The sequence below is a fragment of the Octodon degus genome, unplaced genomic scaffold, assembly GCF_000260255.1.
Source record: "Octodon degus isolate 3935 unplaced genomic scaffold, OctDeg1.0 scaffold00007, whole genome shotgun sequence".
Classification (NCBI taxonomy): domain Eukaryota; kingdom Metazoa; phylum Chordata; class Mammalia; order Rodentia; family Octodontidae; genus Octodon; species Octodon degus.
The window spans coordinates 26,359,861-26,376,282 of record NW_004524583.1 but is presented as its reverse complement, the minus strand read 5'-3'; the positions used below and the strand labels follow the sequence as shown (position 1 = coordinate 26,376,282).

At 41.0% G+C, this 16,422-nt stretch overlaps 1 protein-coding gene across 1 annotated transcript in view; it reads right to left on the bottom strand.

Moving 5' to 3' along the window:
• Actr10 (actin related protein 10 homolog) overlaps positions 1 to 15,605 on the bottom strand; it is a 29,790-nt gene extending 14,185 nt beyond the window's left edge. The window contains 7 exon segments of the mRNA XM_004649018.2: positions 302 to 385; positions 641 to 708; positions 4,922 to 5,029; positions 7,351 to 7,459; positions 8,390 to 8,472; positions 11,635 to 11,707; positions 15,438 to 15,605. Coding sequence (XP_004649075.1) covers positions 302 to 385; positions 641 to 708; positions 4,922 to 5,029; positions 7,351 to 7,459; positions 8,390 to 8,472; positions 11,635 to 11,707; positions 15,438 to 15,514 — 602 coding nt within the window. The 5' untranslated portion in view covers positions 15,515 to 15,605.
• Positions 15,606 to 16,422: the final 817 nt, after the last annotated feature.

Genomic DNA, 16,422 nt, shown 5'->3' with positions numbered 1-16,422 from the left:
GAGAGAACCAGCTTGCTAGGCAAGCGTTCCACTACTGAGCTAAATCCCCAGCCTCCACTTCATCATTTAAAGCCAAGAGCAAGCACAGAAGTTGACACCACGTGTGCAAAAATGGTATAGAATGCCACAGATACACATATTTTATAAGAACAAGTCTTTCAAACATAGAATGTCTGCGAGGGGTGACAGTGCACACCGATAATCCCACACTGGAGAAGCAACACGATGCAACAGAGCAAGTGTCAAGCCCAGGTTAAAGGCAGAAGGAGCACAGCCCAGGCCTGAGCAGCTCAGCGTGAACTTGCCTATCACCGAGGGAAGGCTCTGCTCCTTAGCAGCACTGGTGTCCACAGTACACTGTTCCAACAGCTGAGTTTCCAGCTCTCTGAAATGTGAAAGTCATTGCACTTACAATACTGCAACAGATGTCTTTCTTACTAAACATGTCTCATAGCAGATTACAATGCTTCAAATAAAAATATTTTATCCTGAAAAGATGAATACACTTAAAGCGAACAGACAATGGAACGAATAAAACTAAATGTCTCCGTTGTAACACTGACTACTGACCCACGAACACAGGAGCATCTGCTTCCATGGAGAAGATTGGGAATGGTGAGGAACATTCCAGAACACTTACTTGTGCAGAGCTTTTCCTCCTAGGGGGAGAGCCCCCCAACAATTTAGTACTGGGATTCCTTCATATATCTACACGGTGGTCAAGGATATTACTATTTTAGGAGTGTAGGTGATTTTCTTGATATTTTATCAACTTTTATAGTAACGTTTTATTTTCTTGACATTTTCTATCTTTTACAATACCGTTTTAATCAACTTTGAAATAAATTTTTTCTAAGTATTTTTCATGATGGTATGAGGAAGTGAAATAAATTTTTTCTTTTTAAGCATTTTTCATGATGGTATGAGGAAGTGAACCCAGGGCTTCTATACTAAGTTACATCTCTATCCCTTTTTTGTTTTGAGACAGGGCCAGTTACCCAGACCGGCCTCTAACTTGCAAACCTCTTGCCTCAACTGATTGTCCTGGCACTTTTAAAAGAATGTATTTGGTTGTTGCAGGGTCTCACTATACAGACTGGACTTATAGTGATCCTCCTGTTCTCAGCTTCCCCAGTGCTGGAATTATAGGGGTGCCCACTACGCCCTGGACTCTGGTCGGCTCAGCCTGCCCTGGGGGTTGGCGCTGCGGATCAAACCACTTGCCGGCCCTTTTTTAAGTTACAGAAAAATCAAAGAGGAAGTCTTATTCTCACAGTGTTCACCAAAGAAAATGCACACACACACAAACACAACTCATTACTCAGTGACTGACATCCAAGAAGGGCTAGCTAGCCAGGACTATCTAACACTTGAAAGATAGACTTGAGAGCTGCGTAGAGCTAAAGGACTTCAATTTTAAAAAAAAGTATAATAATTTGTATACTTTGGAATATTGGAATATTTGGGTCAAATAAAATACACTACTAATTTCATTTATTTATTTGTATTTGAAAAAATGTGATTTATAAAATTTTAATTACATATATGGCCTACATTTATTTTACTGCACAGAGGTAACATGATAATGCTATGGTTTGCTATCTTATTTTACATCTTATTTTGCTTAATATTCTGTAAATACAAATCTATAAAAAGGAAGAGTCAGGTGTGTGGAGTGCATGCCTATAATCCCAGTTACTGAGAGGCAGGGGGAGGTTAGCCTGGGCTCCATTGTGAGTTTAAGGTCAGTCTGAATACATGCAGACCCTTTTTTTTTTTTTGCGGAACCGGGGATTGAACTCAGGCCCTTGTACTTGCCAGGCAAGCGCTTATTCTACTGAGCCATCTCCCCGGCCCCAGACCCTGTTTCAAAATAAACATTTTTAAAAAAGGAAAAACAAAGTATTCTAGTAAGGTTGTTAGTTTTTTTTTTTTTTTAATTTTTATTTATTTATTTTGTGGAACTGGGGATTGAACTCAGGCCCTTGCGCTTGGAGCGCTTATTCCACTGAGCCATCTCCCCGGTCCCAAGGCTGTTAGTTTTAAACACAGACATAGATCTATATCATAGTGGTGTGCTCATATGAGCTTGGTTTAACTCACTATCCCAATTTTCAATTTTCTCATTTAAAGAATATTTTAGGGTTGGGGAGATGGCTCAGTAGAATAAGCACTTCCCTGGCAAGTGCAAGGGCCTGAGCTCAATCCCCAGTTCCGCCAAAAAAAAAAAAAAGTTAAAGAATGGTATTTTAATAATCAAAACTCGCAGAGGCCAGGTTCAATTCCCATGTGCCATGCCGGCCCACGGGGCGCCCTGAGATGGCAGTTGAGACTGGGTGTGGTGGTACACACCTGTAATCCCAGCGCTTGGGAGGCTGAAAACAGGAGGATCACTGAGTCCAATCTATGTAGTGAGACCTGTAGACCCCATCCTAAAAAAACCAGGATTTTATAATTAAAGTTACTGCCTAGTTTAGTTTCTTAAGAGTATGACTTTCTTTCTTATAAATATTTCTTCTAAAATAAGCCTTACATTTATGTATTTCAGTCTTTTTCTTTTTTTTTTTTTCCGTTGACTTTCCAATTTATTCACATTTCATGGATTGTTACACTTCCGCAAAAGGATCATTGAAAAGCTAATACCAACAGAGTACATTATCTGACAATTCAAGTATTTTAGTTGTAGAAAAGTTTCCACACTTTGACATCTCCCTTGCAGTTCTGTCTCCAAGGACAGCGAGTCCTCAGTCCTGACCATGAGGGCAGCTGGCCGAGTGCACACGGTGGCTGTGTGCACAGGGGTGAGCACGGACCAGTGCCAGCGCGCCCAATCCAGAGCTGTAAGCCTACTTCAGAGCACGGGCCCAGTGTGCAGCGGTCAGCCTTTTTCTTTCTTTCTTTCTTTTTTTTTTTTTTTCAGAACCGGGGATTGACCTTGGCCCTCGTGCTTGCCAGGGAAGCGCTTCTTCCACTGAGCCATCTCCCCGGCCCCCTATTTCAGCCTTTTTCAATGAAGCAATGTTCACAGCAACAATTCTTTTTTTTTTTTTTTAAACATTTATTTATTTATTGTGTGTGTGTGTGTGTGTGTGTGTGTGTGGCCAGCTCAGCCCACCAGGGGGCGGGGCTGGCTGGCATGTGGTGCTGGGGATTGAACCGCGGTCCCTGTGCTTTGCCAAGCTTGTTCCAAGTAGGTGCTTTAGACCACAGCCATCTCGCCAGCCCCCACAGCGACAATTCTAAAAAATACTTATCTATATGCTGCTTAAATGTTTATTTATTTATTTATTTTTTGGTGGAACTGGGGATTGAACTCAGGCCCTTGCGCTTGCCAGGCAAGTGCTTATTCCACTGAGCCATTAAATGTTTATGATGAAAATTAATGGACTAATTTATATAGCCAGTAATTCCATTCTGGAACAACCGGAATTGGTGAGTGTTCCCCCAGGCCAGTGATGACGAACAATTTTAGAGCCAAATACCCAAACTGCAACCCAAAACCCACTTACTTATCACAAAGTGGCAACATTACAATTAAGCCTGAATGCTGAGGTTTTAGTTTAAAAAAACTCACACATTAACATCTTTTGTCTTAAAAACAGGTAACACCCATGCTGCAGGGTTGCCACCTCTTCCCTAGTGAATGACATAAAAATTACAGCATGAGAGCCAGGTGTGGTGCAGCAATACCTGTAATCCCAGAACTCAAAAGGCTGAGGCAGGCGATCACTGCAGTTTAAGCCCCACCTGGGCTACACAGTGAGTTGAAGGCCAGCCTCAACTGCATAGTGAGACTCGGTCTCAAAAAGACAAACTCCACAAAACTACAGCACGGCCTGAATGAGGCAGTGTGAACCAGGTCCTATGCTGATTGCTCTACATACATTACCTCTCTCAAACCACATAGCTCTTGCAGGAGACGGAGACCCTGTATCTGCCATTTCCTACATGTAGCAATTGAGGCCCAAAGAGGTGAAGCTACTTGGCCAACACTGTAAGAGTGATAAGGAGCACAGGGCATATTTGTACTCATCATGTATTTGATTCTAAACCCTAAACTTAGAAAACCTACAGTGCATTGTGTCCATGGCAGCTTCTGGAGATAGAGAAAATATATTTCCTCAAAAAAAAAAAAAAAAGATAGCTCAGTAGAATAAGCGCTTCCATGGCAAGCGCAAGGACATGAGTTCAATCCCTGGTTCTGCCAAAAAAACCCAAAGCAAAACAAAACAAAAAAAACCAACTACTTCCTTTCTCCAGCAAAGTTTTCAGTTATTTGAAAGCTGATTTCACATTGCCATTACGTTTTAGGTTTTAGCTGAATCTTCTCATTTCATTAATTACTTTTCCTATGATTTCTTTGTTAGAACATAACTATTCTAGACAGCTTCTTTGACACATCCTAAGTAACTGATATCTCTCTTGAAAACTGAACATCGCACTGATGAACTCTTCTCCTGGAGTATACACTGGGACCACGTCACAACGGTAATTACTACAAAAAGTAAGTTTAAGTCTTACAATCTTATGAACTTTTACCACAGGGTAACTCATATTTATGCCTGTCAACCCCAAGTACTTTAATACAATAAAAATTACTTAAAATATTATTTTAGGGCTGGGGAGATGGCTCAGTAGAGTAAGTGCTTCCCTGGCAAGTACAAGGGCCTGAGTTCAAACCCTAGTTCCGAAAATAAAAAAAGTTTTAAAATTATTTTATATATTTTTTTGGGACAGGGTCTCTCGCTGTATAATTCAGGCTGCCCCTAAACTCACCATGTAGCCTACGCTGGCCTTGGACTTATGGCAATCTTCCTGACTCAGCCTCCCAAGTGCTGGGATTATAAACCTGTGCCACTACACAAAGTTAATATTTTACACTAGAGTAAAAACTATATAATTGATTAACAAAAAAAGATACGGGCAACACCAGGCTTTCCCTATATCCACAATCCAGGACCATGGCAGAGTTAATTCCAAGCGTCAGAAGAGCCATGAGGTGACTTGGAGCTAATAAGACGGATGGAACCTAGAAAACAATAAAATTAGATTGAACATCACTATCTGAAGGTGCTTCCCTATAGTCAGGAGAACTTGAAAAAGTTCTAGCCTTGTTGTATTTATATTATGCTAGCTGAACAAGCATTTTATGACATTAAATTTAAAAAACCTGTTGATTTATATAAACTTATGCCAAGTGTAATATAATACAAAAATAATTTAAACCAAGTTTTTTCATGCTGAAATGACAATTCTGAAGTATTCTTATTAATGGTTTTCTATCTCTTTTGGAGTAGAAAACTGAATTTAAAAGATGAAAGTCAGAAACAGAGAAGAAAATCATATTAGGAACAATACATGCCTTTACTATCCTGATGAGAAAAAAATCCTTGATTGTTTTATTTGCAAAGTTTGTAACATTAGTTATATTTTTAAAGCATTCTAATACATCAGTTAAATTAAAGAACAAAACAAAAAACAAAATTGCAAAATTTTTTCCAGTGAAAATTTGTTAAATATGGTGATATTCCAAAATTAAAAAACAAAACAAAACAAAACAAAATTAAGATATTCAATGAAAACAGGGCCGTCTCCCACCATCGGAAGGCTGGTGCAGCAACAGATCTACTTCCCTTTTCTAAGGAGATAGAGCAGATCCGGTCATTTACAGGACAAGGCACCGAGGCAAACTAAAGTTCTAAGGTGCAAATACAGAGAATCTGCCCTGTTCTGATGGTACCTGATATGACTTCCTTTTGTTTTCTGCCAGCCCTAATGCAAACAAAATTGTTGAACCTATAATGTCACAGCAAGTACAAAAGCCTATGCAATCTGGGTTTTTTTTTTTACCTTTCTTATAAAAATGTAGCTTAGAACTAATAACTTACCTTGCCACACGAAGGTACTATAATTTTTGGTATTAGAATTTTTTAATTAAAAACTTTTTTTTTTTTTTTGAGAAAAGGTCTCATTCTAAAGCCCAGATGGGCCCTGAATTATGATCCTCCAGCCTCAGCTTCCTAAGTGATGGAATTACAGGTGTATGCCACCAACTCCTGCCTAGGTATGCACTGTATTCTGAATTTAGTGAAATGTATGAATATACATCTACATGTGGTTAGTTTCTTACATATCATACACATTTTACATAATCTTCCATTTTCCCTTGCTGAAAATGTCATCTTATCTCTGCCTCAGTGTCAAGGCAGAATTTTAAAGTTTATAGATTTGGGGCCATCCATTTGGGACCCCTCTTATCTCTCAGGAGCTATTTGTATTTCCTAATAAATTTTCCTACTCTTAAAAAAAGTTGGGCTGGGAGATAGCCCAGTGGCGTAAGTGCCTGCCTGGCAAGTGCAAGGTCCTAAGTTTGATCCCCGGTGTCGCAAAAAAAAGAAAAAAAAAGTTATAGCTTTGGGTCTACCATAAAAAGTAATAATCTTACAACATATTCTTGGTCTTAAATAATCTTGACTCCTATAAAATGAAAACTACAAGTAATATAACTAAGTCATACGTAAGTCTCACTATGACCTGGGGCTGCTCACTTACTGTAAGGGAGACAATGCTCAAATATTCCATTTCAAAGGAATTTAAAGCCTAAAAATGGAAGAATTATGGCGAATTCAAAATAGTCAACAAAACTAGCGGATCTGGAAGATATACACAATAACGTCCAGAATTCTGAATATACTTCTTTTTTCCTTTTGTTTTTTGAGACAGAGCCTCCCCATGTAGTTCATGCAGATCTCGAACTCAGTATGTAGTCCAGTCTGGCCTCCAACTTGTGGCAATCCTCCTGTTTCAGCCTCCCTGGTGATGGGATTACAGGCTAAATACTTCTTTTGATGACACAAAAAATGCCCCCCCCCAAAAAAAACACCTCCCCAAATAACAGCCTGTATTAAAATCAGTAATAGAAACATATTAATAAGAAATCTCTATTTAGATAAATATACTTTGTAGGATATATAATAAAGACGACACAATGTGGATCTTGTAATTGAAATTTAGGGGGTGCTCAGCCTGAGGGCGGAGCCCGTGCAGCATGTGGTGCTGGGGATAAAACCCAGGTTCCCTGTGCCTGCCTAAGCGCTCCTAAGCAGGCACTTTAGAACACTGAGCTATCTCGCCCATCCCTATAATTTAAATTTTGACTAGCAATCTCCTCCCTAAAAAGGAGGGGAAGGGAATTCTCTGAGGACTAATTTGTACAACTCACACGGCTTTTGTGTGCAGTGAACCCAGGATTTGTGCACGCGAGGTCAGTGCTCTAGCATTACTGAGCTACACCTCTAGCCTTCTTTTTACTTTAAAAACAATTTATTCATCGGATTTAAAAATAAGTACCTCAAAATATTTGAAAAGAACTCGAGTGAGCGTCTCTCTGAAGTGGGAAGGGCACAGTACTGACTCGATGACCACAACTCGGCGGTCTCTGGGGTTCACCAACAGATGCCTGAAAAGTGACAATTTTGTACACTGTAAAAGTCTGTACTTGTGTTGATCAGTCATAGAGTTTAAAAACACAGAAAGTGCATTACTTCAGCTGAAAAGCCTTCATTTTCTTACCCTGGAAAGAGCACAGTCCTGAGCTCTTCCTATATGCCACGCACTATGCCAGGAACTTCACACACTTATTTAACACAGAAAACTCAAACGGTATCCACCACGATCATAACTTTCTTTTTCTCTTTCTTTGTTCATTTATTTATTTTGCGGTACCAGGGATCAAACTCAGGACCTTGTACTTGCCAGGCGTGCACTTATTCCACTGAGCTAGCTCCCTGGCCCTAGGCTTATAACTTTAGACATTAAAAGATTATTTTATTTGGGAGGATTAGAAAAAAGTGCTCACAAAACTGCAACTGTTACAGTCAGTAACTTAGAAAGCACAGTGTCTCAATGCTTTTCTTGTCTTGAAGCTGCCAGACAGCAGCTGGCAGTTTTATTCTCATGGATGTACACGCATACATTTGGAAAGAAATATTCCACAGATATTCTTGGAATGCCTTATCACTTGCAAGTACTCTCAAGACATTTTTCTGGATAACTATATAGACACAGAACTTTATTTTAAAATTTAACATTTTGGTGTTGGGTTCAAGACAGGGCCTTGCCCATGTTAGGCAGGTGCTCTAACCCTGAGCCCAGGACTCTTTCTCAGTGGAGGTAGGATACTTCTCTCGATAGATGTAAACAATTTACTTACAATTCCCTTTATTAATGAACATTTGTTGTCATTATTTTATCATGCCTCCAGTTTTCTGGTCTTCAGATACATTGTTTCCCATATGATTTGTAATCCAGCCAAGAATCACTACAGTTGGCATTAGGAAATGCTAATCACAAAAGCTACAGCAAATCACCGAAGAAAATTGCATCTTACCTGAAATACAGTATGTGGATGAATTCCTTTAGGTAAGAATATAACTCTTCTGTATTGATATTATACTGAACAACCTTGATAGGCTACAAAAAATGATAATCATTAGTTTATATAAATAATCTCAAGTTAAAACTGAAATGTATTTATGTATTTTATTAAAGCATTTTCTCATAGTAAAAACAATTTGTACTGAGACTAGATATAAAAATTAAAACTAGATCAATCTCTTAGGAATTCTTAAAAACTGATAATGTTCAAAAAGATAGCACATTTTGGTTTGTAATAATTGATATGTATGTAAGTAAGGATCTGTGCTCAGATAGTTTTCATCCAAAACTTTCACCACATTTTGAACATCATGCCACAAATGTCTGCTCTTCTAGTTTATTCAAGGATTTGCAGAAAAATCTGAAATCGATAAAATGATCCCACAATCAAGTACAATTAAAACATTTTTCATGCTTTTGATTTAAAGTAGTAAAACATTTCTGATGCATTAAAATGACAAAATAAACTAATACCCTGGTCTATTCTGTTACATTTTTTTGGGCAGAACCAGGGATTGAACTCAGGCCCTTGCCAGGCAAGTGCTTATTCTACTGAGCCATTTCCCCAGCTCCACAACATGTTTTCTTTCTTTCCTTTTTTCTTTTTTCTTTTTTTTTTGGGCAGAACCGGGGATTGAACTCAGACCCTTGTGCTTGCCAAGGAAGTACTTATTCCACTGAGCCATCTCCCTGGCCCCCTCACAACATGTTTTTATAAAATCAAATATGCTTTATGAGATTGCCAAGTAAAGGAATAAAGTATATAATGCTAAAGTTGTAAATTTACACTAGGTAAGAGAAGGTATGATAGAATTACAACCTTCATTAAGAGTAAGTCATTGAGGGCAGGTGACATAGCTTGTTGGTCTAGAGTGCCTGCTTAGGCAAGCTCACAGAGACTGAGGTTCAATCCCCAATACCATGTGCTGCGCCAGTCCCACCCCCAGGGTGGGTTGAGCTGGCCACACACACACACACACAAAAAAAAAAGACAGTAAGTTATTGAGTAGAGTGCAGTAGCACACACCTGTAATCCCAGCAAGTAAGGCTGGGCTTGGAGGATCACCACAAGTTTGAGGCCAGCCTGGGTTATTAGGCTACATAGGGAGCTCAAGATCAACCTGAATGAGACCTTTCCTCAATGAAAAAAGGAGTAAGTCACTGACTCAGTAGTCATAAAATTAGGATCTGTACTTATGGTGCCATATCTAGAGTTAAGTGGTTCCTAAAATAGGGGCTTTCTTTCAAGAGCTGACCCTTTTACATCACTGGACTGTACCTCCCAGTCCCAACTTAAGAACAGACCCATGAGCTCAGACTTCCTTTGTCTGCACTATCTCAGCACCTCCTAGCCAACATATTCCATCCTTTTATTTTTAGTATCTTCTAAGATAGCCTAAGGCATATACAGCTGCCAGCCACAGCCAATCAAAATTATCTATAAGGTAAATTATTATTTTTGGTTATGTTCTGTTCACAAAATTACAGATTTTACATATGGTCAACCCAAGCCTCATTTGCCCAAGCTTGTCTTGTTAAAAGCACACAACTGTGAAAGACACCTTTTTTTTTTAAACATGTATTTGATACAGGGTCTATAGGGTCCCTAGTGATTCTCCTGTTTTTAGCCTTCCAAGCACTGGGATTACAGGAGCATGCCACCACACCCAGTCTCAATCCCTACGGTCTCTGTGTACCCTGGAGGCGGGAATGGCATGGCACACTTTTATTTTTTTTTTATTTTTATTTTTAAATATTTATTTTTATTTATTACATTTATTTATTGTGTGTGTGTGGCCAGCTCAGCCCACCAGGGGGCGGGGCTGGCTGGCATGTGGTGCTGGGGATCGAACCGCGGTCCCTGTGCTTTGCCAAGCTTGTTTCAAGTAGGTGCTTTAGACCACTGAGCCATCTCTCCAGCCCCACTTTTATTTTTTTTAAAGGAATACAGTATTACATTTTAGCAAAAGTTTGTATTTCAGCAAATTTTAAGCTGTATAAAACCATTCTATTAGTATACTATTCCTAATCTACCAAATTAGCTTTGGCAAACCAAAGAAATGTTTGGTTCTCAAAATTCTTTGGGTTTTGCAATTACAGAAAAGGACCTAAACAACATTGTTCAGTAATTATGATATAATGCTTATATTTAGTAATTATGATACAGTGCTTACTAAGGTTAAAACTTGTTTTCTTTTTTTGTCAGAACTGGGGATTGAACTGAGCCCTTACATTTGCCAGGGAAGCGCTTATTCCACTGAGCCATCTCCCTGGCCCAGGTTAAAACTTTTGGCTGGCCAAATAGCTGAGTGGATTAAAGTGCCTGCAAGCAGGCACAGGAGCTGGGGGTTTGATTCCCAGGACTGCTGTGCCAGCCCTGCCCCTGGGTCACACTGAGATGGCAATTGAGATTGGGCAGGTGGCACACACCTGTCATCCCAGCTCTTGGGAGGCTGTAAACAGGTGGATCGCTATAAGTCCAGTCTAGTAGTGAGACCCTGAACACTCTGTAGACCCTTACCTAAAATACAAAAAAAAAAAAGGCAAACTCACTGAAACAGCACACTATCAGCCGAGTTGGGGCAATAGGATGAGCTACAAGGAGGCATCAGGAAAGGTGTTAGGGTGATGCAAACGCTCTAGCAATGGGCTGAGGGCAAGTGTACAACATATCAACTTTAAGTACACAAAATTAGACCTTGATAAAGCTGACTTGGGAACAGGGGCCGGCCAGAGAGCTCAGCAGACTAAAGTGTCTGCTTAGGTAAACTGGACTGGCCAGGATTCGATCCCTGGCATGCTGTGCTGGCCCTGCCCTCCAGGGTGCCCAGAGTTTGAGACTGGGCATGGTGGCACATGCCTGCAATCCTAGCACTTGGGAGGCTGAAAAATCAGTACGAGTCTGATCTATGTAGTGAGATCCTGTAGATCCTGTCCTAAAATACATTAAAAAAAATCTCTTGGGAACACAACTGTAAGTTATATATTTAGCATTGCTTTATTGGTCTTACTTGAGATTTGTAGTTTTAAATACTTTAGGGGCTGGGGGTGCAGCTCAGTGGCCTAGTACTTGCCTATCATGCAAGAGGTCCTGGGTTTGAGACCCAGCACCAAAAATAAACAGAAAATAAAAGTAAGTAAAAGGACTTGCTTTTGCCACATTAGCCATTCCTTTTGCTAATCTGTTAAAGAAAATACCTTAGGCAGTCCAGCTTTTTTGATCACACTAGGAATTATACATCTTGGGCCTGTTTCTCCAGCAAATCCACATCTGCAAATAAATGGAAAAAGTCAATAATATTCTTTGTGAATATTTGTCAGAGAAACAAATGTTTCTGAATTTGTTTCAAAACAATGGTCCTAAAAAAAAAAAAAAAACAACAACACAAAACAATGGTCCTAATGCATCTGATACAAAGGAACCAAATAAGCAAACAAAAATCTCATCTAAGTTAGTACCTTCTATCGATTATACATTAAAAGAAAAATATCAAAATATCTTAAATTTTTCTTTCTTTCTTTCTTTCTTTTTTTTTTTTTTGCAGAACCGGGGATTGAACTCAGGTCTTTGCGCTTGCCAGGGAAGCACTTATTCCATTGAGCCTTCTCCCCGGCCCCAAAATATCTTAAATTTGCCATACTAAAATAAACCACTGCATCATTTTACAGCAGAATTTACTCTTCCACCAGTTTCAATTTAATATGTAGCTTCTGGCTGGCCTGAACTCACCATGTAGCTCAGGCTGGCCTCCAACTTATTGTGATCCTCCTGCTTCAGCCTCCCAAGTGCCAGGATTACAGGTGTATGCCATCATACCCAGCTTGTTTTTTATTTTAGCTGAATTTTAGGCAAGACATTTCTGCAAGCCTGCTGCACTGTTATGTCATTCATCTGCTGCCAGCATGTGATCAAGTTGCTTTAGCAGCCAAGTAACAGCTAACAGTTGCTTTTTCTAAACTAAAACCTCAGTATTCAGGTTTGAATGCAATAAATAAATATATTTGGGGTTGCAGTCTGAGAACTTGGTCTTTAAAAGGTTCGCCTTCACTGCTGTAGGCAATTTTAACAAAATGGTATTTCTGTGTCTAGATGTATCTAAACATGGAAAACCAGTGATAAATGCGAACTGCACTCAGGTACTGCCTACCAACACTTAGTAATGACAGACCGCATCCATGACACGATGTACTTGTGAGTCTGGTGTTAAAGCATCCTTATAAAATGCATGACTACAATTTAGATCAACCACTGGATAATCACATTTAAAACTCACCCTAAGCCCATGTTAATATAATTGTCACTGCTAGTGCTTACAAAACTGTGTGATATTTCATCCCATTTTTTACAGAATAAAAAATAGTAAAAAAACCCAAACCATCAGAAATGATACATATTTTCACTAACCAAAATAATAGGAATTCAACAATGTCATAATGCATGTTGTCTTCAAATTAGCTGTTTAAGAGTACCAGATATAAACATGCAAAACTAGTACAAAAGTTATAAGAAACTTAAAAGAACAATTAAGCATTGGTTGTTCCTTTTACTAGAACAGCAGAAATCAGCAGTACAATTATCCAAGCTATCCTGTATATGTGCATAAGTATATCTTTTTCACTTTTTTTGTCCTTTCCCTCATCCTAGTTGTTCCTTCCTTTTGAACAGAATCTTTCTCTTTCAGATTTACTCCGTTTTCTTTTCTTTCTTTCTTTTTTTTTTTTTTTTTGGTGGAAAGGGGGATTGACCTCAGGCCCTTGTGCTTGCCAGGCAAGTGCTTATTGTACTGAGCTATCTCCCCAACCCCTCTTTCAGCTTCTTACACTAATGAAACTATATGAAGTTTGCACATGTAGGTCTGATTTACTTCACTTAGGAGTATGGTCTTTAGTGGCATCCATTTACCTATAAAAGCCTTGAGTTTATCTTTTTTTTTTTGGCATAACTGGGGATTGAACTCAGTCCCTTGCGCCTGCCAACCAAGTGCTTAGTCTACTGAGCCATCTCCCCAGCCCCTATCTTTCTTTATAACTATATAATATTCCACTGTATAAAAATACTTCTTTTGTATCCATTCCTCAGCTGATGGATATCTGGGTTGTTTTACCTACCCAAGAAAATAGCTGGGCTGAACAAGTCTCCAATTCTGGCTTTTTAAAAATTTTTAATTAATTAATTTATTTTTTGGTACAGGGTCTTGCTACGCTGTCAGACTCACAGTGATCCTCTTGTTTCAGTCTCCCCAGTGCTGGGATTAAAGGCATGTGCTCCCACGACCAGCTTTGGTGGTTGGCTTTGCAGGCCTGAGGCACAGTTTGCATGGCATGTGGTACCAGAGATCAAACCTGGGTTGTTGTGCTTGCCAGGCAGGCGCTTATACACCTGAGCTATCGCCACAGCCCCTCCAAGTATTTTTTTTTTTTTTATTTTTTTGGGGGGGAACTGGGGATTGAACTCAGGCCCTTGCACTTGCCAAGGAAGTGCTTATTCTACTGAGCCATCTCCCTGGCCCCAAGTATTTGTTTTTTAAAAAACATAAGTGAAAATACAGCAGCCTCTGTGAAGTCATGGTTCAGAGTTCCTGATCTCCATTGCTGGAGGATTTTTTTCTTTTAACCTAATAATTAGTTTGCACAAACTGCAAATATGCTCCGCAATTTTCCCTGGCTGGCTTGCAAGTAGTGAACAGGAAAGCACTATTCAGCGTTCTCTGCTGCTGAGTGGCTGCTGCCCTGTATCACATCTGTGCAGGTGCACTGGCGTTTCCGTGTACTAGAGCACTGTACTTGAGTGTTTTCAGTTTTGTTCTTACAGCCCTAAGATGCCACCAAAGCACCCTGTACGAGGCTTCGCTAATAAAATATTTTATTAAATTAAATTATAGGGCTGGTGAGATGGCTCAGTGGTCTAAGGCACCTACCTAGAACAAGCTAAGCAAAACACAGGGACCGCGGTTCAATCCCCCAGCACCACATGCCAGCCAGCCCCGCCCCCTGGTGGGCTGAGCTGGCCACACACACACACACACACACAATAAATAAATTAAAAAATAAATAAATAAATTAAATTATATAACTGCGGGAGACAGCACATTTGTGGTTTAAGTATAAAAATAGGCTTTTTGTGACCACATCTAAAATTCGAGGCTTTTCACAACTCGTGAGTGCTCTAGGAATGTCAGCTCCGCGAATGTTGGAAGGCCACTCACTAAATTAATAAGACAGGCCCTTGCACAGAACAGCAAGAGAATGCTAGGATTCGTGAACTACAGTTTGTAGCCCCTGAGCTCCAGTTTTTAACTGTGTCAATTCTTTTAACCACTTATTCACTATTCAATACCTGCCATATGCGAGGCTGTTTAAAGATACATAGAGATTTTGCAAACACTTCCATTTCATATAGACAGGGATAGCTAGACATAGATACACAAATAGACGGGCTAAGTCTGCCGTCATTTTTCTACATCAGTGCCAGGACTAACTTCACTGAGGGTCCAAGCACAATGACGATCCGTCAACCCCCTCCAGCTCTGTGCTAATGTTTTGAGGTTTGCGCATTCGCGACTGTCATCAAGCTTTCAGACATCTCTGCCATCCAAATGGGTGAGAATCACTTGAAACGTCTAAATTGGAGAAGGGGAGAGGGTTTCCAGTCTCATTCAGAGCTTCACCTCTTTCTTTATGGATCCAGTCTCCCTAACTTGGTTATCGACGGAAAACCACCCTATTTCTAGAACACTCAGAAGCTCCACTCAATAAATATTTCACGACGGAAACGTCCTCAGGAGTTCCGCGGCTGCCTGCCCAAACAGACGAGCGCAGGGCCGGCGGGATCCGGCCCCCGCTTTCCCGGCGCAGAGGACGGGCGGGCCGGCTCGGACGGCGACGGGGCCCGGGGCTGGGTCAGGGCCCGCGCTCCGGCCTCAGGCTCTGCAGCCGCAGGGGGATGCAGCAGGCCCGCAGGGGAGGAAGCGGGGAAGGAGGGCCGGAACCGCGGCACTCACTTGGTGAAGGCCTCTCCCAAGTCGATCACGACCGCCGTCTTCTCGCCGCCGCTGCCCAGGCCCTCGTAGAGCGGCATGACGGCTCGGGCAGAGCAACCGGAGAGGAAAAAACGTCCACAGACTTAGGCCGGCAGGGTGGCGACGGCGGGGGCCTCGCGGGGGCGGTGCCGGGAGGCTGTCCAGGGATGTGCCTCACTCCGCGCCCGCAGGAGGGAGCGGGAGGCGCCGAAGCCGAAGCAGGCAGGCGCGCCGGGCGCCCCAGCCGGGTGGCGCGCACTTCCGGGGTCCTTCCTGCCGTGGGGCCTGAACGGCGCAGGCGCACTCGCGGGCGGGGCGCCTGGACTGGGAAGGGGGGACGTCCCTCTGCGTTCTGGAGTGATGACTTCTCTCTTCCTGTGTGGGGTGCTAGGTGTTGAACTGCGAATTTTCGGGCTCTGCTATGCCTCGCCATTTATTTATTTATTTAGGGGTTTTTTTTTTGAGTCAAGGTGTTCGCTGTGTAGTTTGGGCTGCCCTCGCTCCTGTAACCCAGGCTCACCTCGAACTGGAGGTGATTGTGTAAAGGCTTAACAGAATTCTGTGCCTTAACTGTGCGAAATTATTTTTTAAAAAAAACAAAACCCTTGTGCTTTCTGTTATGTAGTCTAAGATATGTAGTCTCCCTCTGGGCTCAAGGCTGTTCCATAATAAATGTTTCTTGTCAAGGCAGCAAGCTGCTTCCCTAACCATCTCCTGTAAGGTGGTCAGCTTAAGATGTATCTTATCTCTTTTAGAATATTTTGCTGAGTTTACACACCTATAATATTCAGTAACGGAACTTAGGAAAAAAGGGGTATACAGATGAATGTCCATTTTGTATCTGTGTATTCAAAGTGGTTGGGATAGATATATAGTTGCATTCTCTTAATGAATAGAATGATTTGTTCTAATGGTGTTTGTAAATAGGATATCATGTCCGCATCTTGTACAGCAATTAACCACTAAG